The sequence below is a fragment of the Manis javanica genome, chromosome 8 (assembly GCF_040802235.1).
Source record: "Manis javanica isolate MJ-LG chromosome 8, MJ_LKY, whole genome shotgun sequence".
In the NCBI taxonomy this organism is placed as follows: Eukaryota; Metazoa; Chordata; class Mammalia; order Pholidota; family Manidae; genus Manis; species Manis javanica.
In genome coordinates, this window is record NC_133163.1 from 15,142,283 (window position 1) to 15,155,208 (window position 12,926).

The window sequence follows — 12,926 nt, forward strand, 5'->3', positions numbered from 1 at the left end:
CACAGTGAGGTGAATGACTTTTCTGTCACCTGTTTAGTCTTCCCCAGTAATTGAACAAACCCTGAGGAGCTCTCCTTGGACTCTTACTCTCTGAGAACTTACCACCTTCACTCTGGATGTCTCTCTGCAGTAGTCCCAGGCTGCTCACATCTACCAGATTCAGTGAGCGCTGCAGTGCAGTTTTCTTTTGAGCTGGTTTGTGAACTGGATACCATAAATGCCAGTGCGAGGCAAATTCATGGATGGATGGATGAATAAATTCAGGAATGGTGCAAGTTGTAAGTAGGAGCCTCCAAGCTGTAGGATCCATGCTAAGTTCCACACTGAGACAGAGAGAGAGCATAGAGGAAGGGCATCTGATCAGACTGGCAGGTGGGCAGTCAGGGAGGACTTCTGGGAGGTGGTGACACATGAATTGAATATTTGCTTATAAGGAGGAGTTGGCCAGATAAAGGGTGGGGAGGAGAAAGGAATCTGGGAAGCAAGGCCCATTCCTCTGGCATAGCCCAGAGGGCGGCATCAGCAAGTGGCTCAGCATGCACGGACCTGGGTGCTGCTGGGTTTGGCTGGGCCGAAGGTTGTGTGTGGGGGTGTGGCAGTGGGTGAGGCTGGGGAGAGTGTCAAGCACCAGGTCCTGGCAAGGAGTCTTGGTGCAAGTCATGGAGCCTGCACTTCATTCTGAGTCTCTGTGGTGCCTTCAGAGGAATTTAAGTATGAAGTGGATGTGATCAGAGACACACAGGAGAGAGTGCCATCTGGCTGCGAGGCAGAGGATGGATTCAAGGGGGACAGGACTGGAGGTGTCGTCCGCAGTGATTCAGGTGAGGGAAGACAGTCTGAACTGAGGAGGGAGGTGAGTCAAGGTGTCAGCATATTCTCAGCTCCCTCTTTGTCCGCTTTCAGCCTTGTTTGGTGTCTGGTGCTCTAAATGTTCCCAGACATTTCATGATGCCTTGGTCTCTTCCATCTGCAAACAAAACCTGAAGTTTTAAGAAGACAAGAAGGAGGGAGCAGTGACTAAACAAAAGGGGGGAGCCTTTCCTGCGGTGGCATTTGGGGTGCAGGCTTGCCCACGCGTGTGTGTAGACTGAGTGACACCACGTTCTTCCCCAGGCCCGCCTGATCACCTTTAAGGTACAGCTGTCACATGGACATAGGAAAAACAGGATTTGACTGTGGGGGTGTCTGGAATCAGAGGGAGTGCACACATTCTCTCTGCTCCTCCAAGAGGCTGGCTGTGCCTGGAGCCAGCTGCGGTGATGGCCGTGGGGCTGGAACTGCCTGCCCCCATCTCCCCTTTCTCCTTTGAAACACCCACCCTCTGTACCAGCCTGGAGTCTGCCTGTGCCCAGGGAAATTTTTGGGGATTCCAGGCTCAGCTTTAACCTGGGGCTCTTTGGAAGCCCTGAGCTGCCTGTGCAAGTGGCCCTGGACAGATTCCAGGCCTGCGGGGAGGGGAGAGGGAGGGTGGAAGTTCTTTGCTTCTCACCAATGTGCTGCAATCTGTGGTACTTTGCTTGGGCTAATAGGCAGAGTCATGTTGCTGTGTTACAGCGACATCTCTGAGGTGGCTGCATTTCAGGTTTCCAGGAGGCCCTGAATCCTGTGGGTGTCCTGTGTTCTGCCTGTTGTGGCGGAGTGGAGGCACTAAGGGTTAGGTGTCTGCAGACAGCTCCGAGGATGCTGCAGCTTGTTAGCTTGGGATTGGCCAGTCAGTGCCACCTCCCCAGGCCTCAGTGCCTCCCTCGTTGGAGGGGGGCACAGGTAATGACCACTGCTCTCTGCAGGAGGTTCTGTGAGGATAAACTAGGCTCATGCATGCATTTGATCTTGTTGACTTTCCCACTAACTCTGAAGGCCAGGATGTGTCTTACTCATTTATAGATCGCTAGGGCCAAGCATGGTGCCTGGAGAACTCAAATGGTTGTTGACTGAATGCATGAGCAGATGATGCAGTAGAATGTACAGGGCATGGGAAAGCCCAGGTAATACACAGTTCCTAAGAACTAGTTCAACCAAGAAAAGTCAGATTTCCACATGTGCCCCCCATATCTAATGACAATTAGGTACAAAGGGAATGGGCTAATGTTTGTGAGGAAACATTTAAACGTGAAATTAACCAAAGGGACACTGTCTTCTAACTTTCCTTTCTCATCAATTCTGGGCAGCACCTTTGCTGCTAGATACTTTTCCAGTGGAGTGGTGAGGTCTGATAGGCCCCTGCTTATAGGCCCATCTATTATTGAAACAGTTTAGAAAAAGGGTCCCTTTCCACTTGGAATTGCATTGTTTTCTATTTTGCTGTTCCTACATTTCAAAGGAGAACTGACTTTAAAGTCAGAGTATCCTAATTTTAGTCCTGGCCCCACCACCTGTCCACTTGACCTCAGTTTAGTCATTTAACCTCTCTGGGTCTCAGTTTCTTAATCTGTGAAATGGGGGGGGGTGCTGGCCATAAGCAGGCATACATGCACCTTGCAGGCCTCCCCTGGCAGGGGTGTAATTGGCCAAGAGCACCAGCTGCTGCTCTGAAGTCCACTGTGGGCTTGCTCTGTGGAGACATATCCCATGGGCTACTCTCAGCCAGTGACTGAGTGTGACAGGGACCCTGAGACAGGCATCTTCTTGGGGACACAGGACTCCTCAGAGGGCTGACTTTGGCTCAAGAAGTCCTTGACCAGCCATGCTGACCCCTCCTTAGGCTGTGGGCCTTCTAGGATGCTCACCATCCATCCTTTCTCCTTTACCCGGGGTCAGACTCACAGTGTGTCTGATGGCCGTGCTAATCCCCCGACTCCCTCCCACTTCCTCTCACACATGTGTTTTCCCTAATAAAATTCATGCACATTTAAGCCCCTATTGGCATCTGCTGCTGGGAAGACCTGGACTCATACAGGATGATAATAGCTCATGGTGACGATCAAATGCAGCAATGTAAGCAAAATGTTTAGGGTGAGGACACAAAGTAAATGCCAGAACTTCCCATTATCACCACCGTGCCCCTGCCACCCCCGTCATCTGGCTGATTTGCTTCTTTGCTGGCTCCATGCGCAGAGAGCTCCAGAGGCACATCCCAGGTCACAAAGCAACTTTGTAGTAGGGTGAGAGCTGCTGTGGCTGCCAAGGAATAGAAATGGATTCATGAAAACCCCCTTTGAAAGACTTCTCCAACCTAAGGAAAAGGCACAAACCAAAATCTTTCCCCAGCCCTCAAAATGTGCAGTCATCTTTCATAACTCCAACTCCATTTTTAGTCAAATGCACAAAGGTTTTGTGACCTTCTGAGATCTCTGCCAGGATTCCTGATGTAGACTCCAATCTGTAAACCAGGACCCTCATTTGCAGTTCCTTGAGAGCCCTGTGGGGGTTAAAAAAAAAAGGCTGTTATATTCACAGTCTGTAGATAAAGAAACAGAAACCAAGTGGCAGTTTCAAGGTCAGCTAGACACTAATGGGTTGGGGACTGAAGTTCTGGTTTTTGCTCCTGGTGCTTTGGAAACTCAGGGATTGGTGGACTTGTTCAAACTCTGCTCCAGGACAGTCTTTTAGCAAACTGGAACCAGGAAATGGCCTGGAAAGACCTTTCTCAAGCCCAGTTTTGCTGAGCCTCAAGGATACCAGGGGTCCTGGAACCATCCCTGATGCAGGTCAGTGAAGGAGACCCACCTGCAGCTGGCCTCCCTGCTCAAGGCAGCGTGTGTCACCCAGTGGGGCTGCATCCTGATGTGTGTTACCCGACTCTGTGCCGTGTGTTCCTAAGCAGACCGCCAGCCCCCAAAGCTGGGAGGGACTGTGAATTATCCTCACTGCAGCACAGCCCCTCATGCTCATTTGGTGCTAAATAAATGCTCATTACTGAGGGTGATGGTGATTCTGACAGGGCTTTTGTTAATGGACTGAAGGAAGGATTGACAACAGCCACAAGAGTAAACAAAATGTTTCTCTGTGCCAGGCTCTGGGTCCAGAGGTGGAGGCCCAGGGATGAATGACAAGCTTTCAGGCGCCAGGGAATTTACAGGCTCGTGGATAGACGGCATGCGGAGTCTGCCTGGAGAGTCCAGGACGACTGCACAGAGGAGGCAGCGTCGAGCTAAGGCTGCAGAGGGTGGGAGTTCCCAGGCAGATGAGGGTAGGGAAGGGGCTGCTGGTGGAAGGAACATTGCGACGGTGTGGAACATCAAGCTGTTTTCCACCTAACGCCACTCATCCCCAGTGTGCTTGCGGATAGGATGTGTCAGCATTTCCTCCTTCCTTCTGTTCTCCATCCATTTCGTCCACCCACTGTATGCCAGGCACTGTGCAAGACACTGGGGTACAGAGGCGAGGGACAGACGTGCTGCCTGCCCTCCTGGAACTCTAAGCTGGGGGCAAGTAAATAGGTTCTTTGAATAGCACCGGTGCACCGGGCCAAGGGAGACTGAATCTAGTTGGGGGGGGAGGTGTATTAGCTTCCTGCTGCCCTAACGATTTGCCACAAACTTAGTGGTTTAAAATGACACAAATTTACTATCTTACAGTTCTGGAGGCCAGAAGTTCAAAATCTGTCTTACTGGCCTGAAATTAAAGTGTGGGCACGGCTGTATCCTTCTGGAAGGACTAGGAAAATCTGTTCCTTGTCCTTTTCAGCTTCTAGGAGCTGACTGCATCCCTTGCCTGGTGGCTCCATCACTCTCACCTCTGCTTCTGCCCTTACATCTCTTTCTCTCTCTGATCCTCACACCTCCTTCTTACAAGGACCTTGGTGATTACATTGGGCCTACCCTGTATAATCCAGGATAATCTCCCTATTGCCAGATCCTTAGCTTAATCACATCTGCAAAGTTCCTTTTGCCATATAAGGCAATGTATGCATAAGTCCCAGAGGCTAGGATGTGGACATCTTTGGGGGTCTTAATTCTGTCAGTCACAAGGGGAGCAGGGGAGGAAAGAGAGGGTACTTCTGGAAGTGGTATTTAACCCCAGATTTAAGGGTCAGAGGTGGGTGAACATGGGGGCAGGGAGGCCATTTAGGAGGCTGCTGGACTGGTCCAGGTAAGACATGATGGTGGCTTGGATGAGGTAGGTGGCCACAGGGATGGTGAGAAGCACACGGACTGATACGTTACGAGGCAGTCAAATGAATGGGAAATGAGCGCAAGGGTGAAAGATAGCTGCCCTGGGCAAGGCTTACCATCTCAGTGCCCGCCAGGGCAAGGAGGAACCTGAAAGTGGTGTCTTTAAGGAAGGTTTAGTGAGAACACAATGTCCTGGAGGCTGATTCTAAATCTTAAACCTTTCAATCAGAGATTCCAGAGAATTTCATGTTCAACAAGTTAGAGGGAAATGTAACATTTTATGTTTTTCATCTGGAAGAATAATATTCAACAGAAGGCTGCTGTTCAGCTTGGTTTCCAAAGAGAAAAGCTGATTTTGAGGCTGTAGGAGGAAAGGCAGATATTTACAAGCATAGATTCCTCAAGGTGGCCAACCCTTCCGCCAAGTGTCATCATGGTCCCAGGCATTTTGAACAAGGAGTGATATTCCTACGCTTTTATTTACCTTGGTTTCCTAGGCAGAGATTGAGCCATTTAGCTCATGGGTGGGATTGCTTGCCCCACTTAGGTAATTAGGTTTGTCATCTCCTAATACCTTATTTACACAACAGCCGGGCTGCACCATGACAGAGGCCATAAGCATTAGTATAATAAAGGCAGAACAAAATCGAAGTGAAATAGCCGTTCACTGCCTCACAAGACAGATTTCTCAAATACGTGATAGCATTACGTGTACCACACAACCCCAAACTTCCTGCCGTTCCAGAGACACCACCAGCTTAACATATTTATTTCCAAGGTAATGAAATTGCCCTTACAGAGACCAGAGGCCTTTGAGAATTCTACGTGTCCTGAAAACCAGGGAAAATTTCCTTTCCCCTGGCTGCTTATTGGAGTAAATTAGAAGAAAAATTCTACTACTGATATATCAGGAATGATTACATCTAAGTCATCACATTTTCTCTTAAGAAATACATTTAGGATCTATTCTTTCATTCTCATTTTTTCCAGAAACCAAGTTAATTGGCATGTAATGTTGCCCATTGTTCCTTCTCTCCTCTACTGCCACCTTTCATTTTTTCATGTTTAGTAATCTTTGGAAACCCAAACTTTCTTAACTGTTCCTAATATTTGACTCCTCTCTCTTCTAGCGAGCTCACTTAGTTTTTTGGTGACCACAGTCCTGGATAAAAAGGACTTTTAAACTTGCTAGATGCTCATCTCTGCTCTTGGTATCAGTCAGTCCTTGGACACAGTAGCTGGGTATCCGTCTCTAATTCTTTCCTCCACAAGTTGAGTGATATAGCTGTTTTTCAAATATGGTAGTTTGTTGTGCCGTGTATCTTACACATTGTTTAAACAAGGAAGGTAAGGGAGGAGGTGAATGACAAATCACCGATAAATGGCTTTCAACTTTGGACTCTGGTAGAGAAACATAAGCATTTCAAACTCAGTTCCTAACTTTTTTTTTTTTTTTAAGCTAGAGCTCCTGGTGCTCATTTTTTTTAGAACTCAAACGGATACCTAGCAACTGATCAAGTCCCCTAACTGCAGGCACGGTGAAACAATTTTTAATCCTTACATTTGAAAGCTGTCTTGAGAAAGACATCTGTGCTTTGTTTCTGACAGTTTTGTGTTTCATACTGATAAACAAACTCTATCCTCCTCTCGCCCACCCCGTTTCTCAGTGGCCATTCCGGCAGCCGCGCCCCCCGTGTGTCAGCCCAAGGGTGCCACTAACGGCCACGCCCCGGCCCCACGCCTCTCCATCTCCTCCCGAGCCACGGTGGTAGCCAGGATGGAAGGCACCTCCCAGGGGGGCCTGCAGACCGTCATGAAGTGGAAGACAGTGGTGGCCATCTTCGTGGTCGTGGTGGTCTACCTCGTCACGGGCGGTCTCGTCTTCCGGGCGTTGGAGCAGCCCTTCGAGAGCAGCCAGAAGAACACCATCGCCTTGGAGAAGGCAGAATTCCTGCGGGATCACGTCTGCGTGAGCCTCCAGGAGCTGGAGACCTTGATCCAGGTGAGCAGGCAGTGGGCCGGCCGCAGAGCAAGCGCTGGGGAGAGAGCACCGCGTCGGTTCTGTCTTTCCGGCTCACTAAGTTTTGCCTTTGCCTGAGATGCCCCTGACGGTCAGGTAAGTCCTCTCCCGCAGTGGGACGTTTGAGCAGAGACCTCAGAGAAGCCGGAGAGTGAGGCATGTGACCATGCGGGGAAGAGGGGCTGCACCTGTACCCCCGACGTGGGCGCAGGCTGTGTTCTGCATCTCCTGCTCATGCAGCACCTGGCAGAGAGGGCTTTGCATTTTCAAATTCAAGTCCACCCAAATATGCTGATTGACTTCCTGAGTCTGAAGTCTGCGTGAGATGCAGTGTTAAGAGGTGCCCTAGGAGCCAAGGAACGATAGACTTTTAAACAAGCAGGGATGGATTCGGCTGTCCAAGGTCAATGAGAATGGAGTAGAGAAAAGGCCACTAGATGTGGAATGGGGAGACTGTTGGTGATGTGGGAGGGTCGTTTTGGTGGATTTGTGGGGATGAAATAATAAGGAGAGCAGTTAAGAGTGGTAATTAGGGTTGCTGTTTTCAACACTAATTGTGTGCTGTGTGGGCACTTTGCTACAGCCCTTACATACCTTGGATGTTAAGGAAAAAGCATCCATAAATCATGGAAGCTAAGAACTTTGGCTGCCACTGAGAGAAGCAAAGCAGTGGAAGCTGGGTGGTGGCAGCCTTGGCAGGGGTGAACTGTGGCTGGAAAGGCCGTGGGAGGCAGAGCCACCTCAGGCGGTGTGATAGGGGGCATGAGACAGGAGGCTTGAAAAGTCTGGGAAACGCAGAGAGAGCTGAGTCCCAGCAGGAGGAAAGGGGAATGGTTGGGAATCCAACTGGAGGGCCTTTCCCTCATCGGTGACGGGGCACGGCTGCCTCTGAGGATGGAGTTTGATTTCCTATCCTGCACACCCTCCCAAACTACCAAGGGTAGGTCATGGTGGAAGGCGGTGACATTTATGGAGGCGAGGGAGAGCCTCATCTCTCTGGGGTTCTAAAGTTTAGAAGGCAGGGAGATGGAAAGGACGGCTTCCTCAATTCCTTCTGGCTGTAGCATTATCTGCATTAAATTCTAATGATTACTACAACCAGGATTTCGCAGGATTTGCAATTCTGGGCTGGCTATGTGCTTATTTCAAACTACACTGATAAGGTAGTGGACTCCTGAGGTTCTGATGTGGAAGCGTCAATAACAATTGTACTCTTTTAAATTAGTTTTGATAATCTGACTTGACTCTTAAAGAAATAGAAACACGTATTTTTTTCTTGAGAATACATATGATTTCATACCCACACCGTACAATTCTTATTAAAAACTAAAACTTTAAGATGCAAAAACAAAAGGGCCATGTTTCATATCACTTTTTTGTATGGCCTTGTCTTTTCTTTTTTCTTTCTCTTTTCATGAGAAAGTGCTACCAAATTTGTGATGATGAGAGAGTTGTACTAATTCATGGCAGATTTAAGGCCTAGAATGCCATAGAGAATGGTGGCAACAATTCTGGAGTAATTTTAAATAAGAATGGAATTGCATTTACACATGTTGCTGTGTTATGTGGTGAGATCTGTTATATTTAGTTGCAATACATATAATAGAAGAGGTGGTCCGAACTGAATTTAAATTCATGCTTGAATTTTTCCCTCTGTATAGAGTGAGGTCTTGAGGAAAGTGATCATGTCTTATTATCTTTGCATCCATGTATAACCTATGCATTTCTTTGCTCCTAATTATTTCCCAATATAGAAATGCTTTTGGAATGAGATATCAAAGTAAATCTGTAACACTGGGGATGCCACCAGATATGTGAGCTTGTTTATTCATTCAGCATTTCCATATTGCCCATTCCTTGGCCTTCTTCTTTATTAAACAGCTCAGAGGTCAGAATGAACAGGATGGAGGAGTGTAGAGATTCTAATTCTGGTGCTGCCATTAAGATGCATGTTCTGTTTAGACCTCAAAAGTCTCTGTGAAATGAGTTTGTGTGTGTGTGTGTGTGGGCACATGTGTGCCTTAGGATCATTTTTATAACAATTAAGAAACCTACCTTTATTAGGCATCTGTTATGAACTAGGCCCTTTATAAATCTCATTTAATCTCTCCAGCAACCCTCTAAGTTGGTATCATTATGCCCATTTTATAGGTAAGGAAACTGATACTAAAGGAGGTGAAGAGCTTTCCAGTCACCAAGGTGGCAGAGCCAGGATTCAAAGTCAGGTCTGTCTGACTCCACCTGGCTCGCCCTATGAGTCTACAAGACCTTTAAGTAGTCTTGCTTTATTATAAATGTAACTTTCTCTTAGTCATTTGCTTTGTGTTTAATGCTTTCCAGAATTTTCGTAGAGTCAAAAACACTGGAATTCTTGGCAATGTTTTAGCAGAAAGCACTTCCCTATTTCTTCTCCCTGCACCCACTGAGTATCAGTCCTGAACCTGGGATACTTTCAGGTCTCCATCTACTGTGATGTCAGGATTTATCCTCGGGTTTATCTGTACTCTTTCTCACAGTATAGGTTAATCAGGTAGATGTGCTGAATCTGTGTCAACCCAGAACCAAATCGTATGGTTTGCCCTTCATTGATTCCTTCATAGGATGAAAATGCCCACACCTATGAACCAGAGAAGCATTCCCTCAACTTTATGCCTCTGAGCAGTACTCTATGTAGTGCTCATAAGAAACACAGTTTTGGGGAGGGTTTTCCGTGTGGTGTGTCCAAAGCTGGAAAAATAGTATTATCATATAAAGTTTGAAAGGAGTGGTAAAAAAACTTAGATCAAAGGTGTTTATCTGGTAATGTCAGGACTCTTGGCTGAACTGAGTGAAACTCTTATAAAGCAAAGCTGGAAGATGTAATTCCTGCTATTAATAACACAAACAAAGTACCCTGAACAGCATAAGCCCTGTGAATTCCTGGATCGCTTAAAACAGCCATAGCTGGGAAGGGATTTTCCAAAGAATTAAACCACTGTATGGCATACCATGAGACTCTGGGGTAGACTGATGGGCCACTGTGCCTGGCCAGATTGCTGTTATGGATGAGACTGTCTCAGCCATTAACTCATCTTTAAATTGTTGTTGAGCTCCTGTTATATCAGGTAACATGCTAGGTGTTGGGGCTGGGAAAAATGAGAATAAAATACACCTTGACAAAGTTACTAATTTCTCTGTGATCCAGTTTCATTTTTTATAAAATGTGCCTAAAATCTCATCCTTTGGTGTTGAGAGGATTAGATTCTATAATTCATGAAAAGGGCTTTGAACCATGCTTGGTGCAAATTAAGTGCTCAAAAAAGGATAGATTATTGCTGCTTCCAGGACCTCAAGAGTTTTAAGCAATGTCTCTTAAAGGGGAGGGCATTTCCCTTCAGGGGTCATCTGGCAATATCTTGGGATATTTTTGGGTGTCACAACTGTGGAGGTGTCATAGGCATCTACTGAGTGAGGCCAGGGATGCTGCTGAATATCTCACAGTGCCCGGCAAAGGCCCTCTTCACAAAGAATCATCTAGTCTAACATGTCAGCAAGTTGAGAAACCCTGGAGGAAGGGGAGTGTAAACCAGTAATTAAAATTCACTGGAATTTGATTGTTTTTCCTAGATCTATTGAGGTATAATTGACATAACATCATTGTGTGAGTTTAAGGTATACGGCATAACGGTTTAACATGTATTGTGAAATGTTTACTGCAATAAGTTTAGTTAGCATCCATCATCTCAGATAGATACCATAAAGAGAAAAAGAAAAAAAAGAAAAACAACAGTTGTTTTCCTTGTGAGAACTCTTCGGATTTATTGTCATAATAACTTTCCTATATATCATACAGCAGTGTCAACTGTAGTCATCACGTTGTACCTTATATCCCTGGTATTATTTATCTGATAACTGGAAGTTTGTACCTTTTAATCACCTTCCTCCAACTCCCCCTTTCTCAACCCCCACCTCTGACCTTTTCCTATGAGTTTGTTTTTTTCTTAGATTCCATATACAGGTGAGATCATACAGTATTTGTCTTTCTCTGACTTTTTCACTTAGGATATTGGCCTCAAGATTCATATAGGTTCTTGCAAATGGCAGGATTTTCTCATTTTTTACAGTTGAATACATTCTATTATATATATGTTCCCAACTTTATTTATTCATCTATTGATGGACACTCAGGTTGTTTCTGTGTCTTGGCTATAGTAAATAGTGCTGCTATGAGCCTGGAGGCACATACATTTTTTGAAGTTTGTTTTTATTTCTTTTGGCTTTATTTCCAGAATTAGGATTGCTCGTTCATATGGTAGTAGTATTTTTAATATTTCTGAGGATCCTCCATCCTGTTTCCCATACTGGCTGTACCAAGTTACATTCCCACCAACAGTGCATAGAGGTCCCTTTTCTTCATTTCCTCTCAGCGTATGTTAACTCTTGCCTTTTGATGATTGTTGGAAGGGAGCTATTTGAAGTATGTGAAAAGTGAGAGCCCCAGTGAGGCAAACAGAGGTCAGGGAAGAATCTGTGGCTGGATTTGGGAGCTGGATTAGTACCTACAATGAGTCTATGAGGATAGTCTTTGGTGCCCATTTATAGATGAGAAAATTGAGGCAGCTGGAGGTGAATTTATATGCCCACTGTCACCTGGTTAATAAATGGAATCTCTAGGATTTAGTCCTGGACAATCTACCTACATATCCCAGGCTCTCAACCACCATGCATTTGAACAGAAACGTGGGATATAGGAGGTTGATTCTGCATGCTGTGGCGATGGGCAACCTGATAGCTCGTGCTGTCTGTGGAGGGAGCAGGTGGTCAGTGTGGCTTGAGCTGAGAGGTAGTGGGTAGGTGGCATCAGATGAGCCTGGGGAGGGGGAATATGGCTGGATTTGGAGTTGCCCAGGGGACCTTGCTGAGGAATTTGGGCCTTATGCCATGGAAAGTGGGGAGTCACTGAAAGATTTAAGTAAGGCAATGACATGATGGAAATTCTCTGTTGAAAAAATACCTCTTTTAGCAATGGGGTTGTTGAGTTAGAGGAAGGAGAAATTGGAGGAATGGAGACCATTAGAAGATTATTACAACATCGTAGGTGAGAGATGCTGATGCAGAGAAGGTGTCATGCTTAAGAGACGAACAAAGTAAACTTGAAAATGACTCATTCTGCACCCAGCAAAGATTTCTGGAGTGCCTGCTCTGTGCTCCACATCCCTGTTCAAGCAGAGGCCACATAGGCAGCCCAGCCTGGTGATAAGCACCCAGACTGGAGTTTACCTTCCCCTGTCAAATCTCTTTCCCTCTTATGGGCTGTGTGACTTGGTCATGTAGGGGAGCCACCCCAGCCCTCAGCCTCCTGTCTGTAAAATGGAGACAATGATACTAGTGTCAATCTGTTAGGGTAGTCTGAGGATTAAACCAAAAAACTCTGTTTCTTTTAGCTCTTGTATCATTTGTTAGGGATGGAAGAAAACAAGAAACCAGAAAAGCCCTAAAGTATGTGCATCCTTAATTCTGCTAAGGGAAAAGAGAAAAGACCTCCTGAAATGCCCTTTGGGGCTTTAAATCCTAGATTTTCTAATTGACAAATTTTCTCCATTTGCTTCTACTGTTCAAGTGTAAAGTCCCCTTTACAGAAATTGCTGTCCCGAGCGCTGCCTTGGGCTGCTGACCCCGGAATGCTGTGTCTTTGAGGCTTGAGCCCAGGGAAGCAACATAGCAGGTTCCTGTTCCATTGAGACGGCTTGCCTGGCCACCTGGATAATCATCTTTACCCCGGGCTTTGGTGGAGGTGCTCAGCCTCAGACCGGCTGAGTAGATGCTGATGCTGGCTCCCCTGAACTGTTCCTCTGTGTGGTTGGAGGCACATT

The 12,926-nt window shown here is 46.4% G+C and overlaps 1 protein-coding gene across 2 annotated transcripts in view; it reads left to right on the forward strand.

The window, feature by feature from the left end:
* Positions 1 to 12,926, forward strand: part of KCNK10 (potassium two pore domain channel subfamily K member 10) — a 126,526-nt gene that overhangs the window by 51,025 nt on the left and 62,575 nt on the right. The window contains exons 1-2 of one of the 2 annotated variants that reach the window (XM_017656013.3): positions 642 to 821; positions 6,722 to 7,056. In XM_017656013.3, the coding sequence (XP_017511502.2) occupies positions 6,832 to 7,056 (225 nt within the window). In that variant the 5' untranslated portion in view covers positions 642 to 821; positions 6,722 to 6,831. Of the gene's footprint in view, positions 1 to 641; positions 822 to 6,721; positions 7,057 to 12,926 lie in introns of those variants that run through there. The other variant, XM_073242012.1, reaches the window with a different exon arrangement.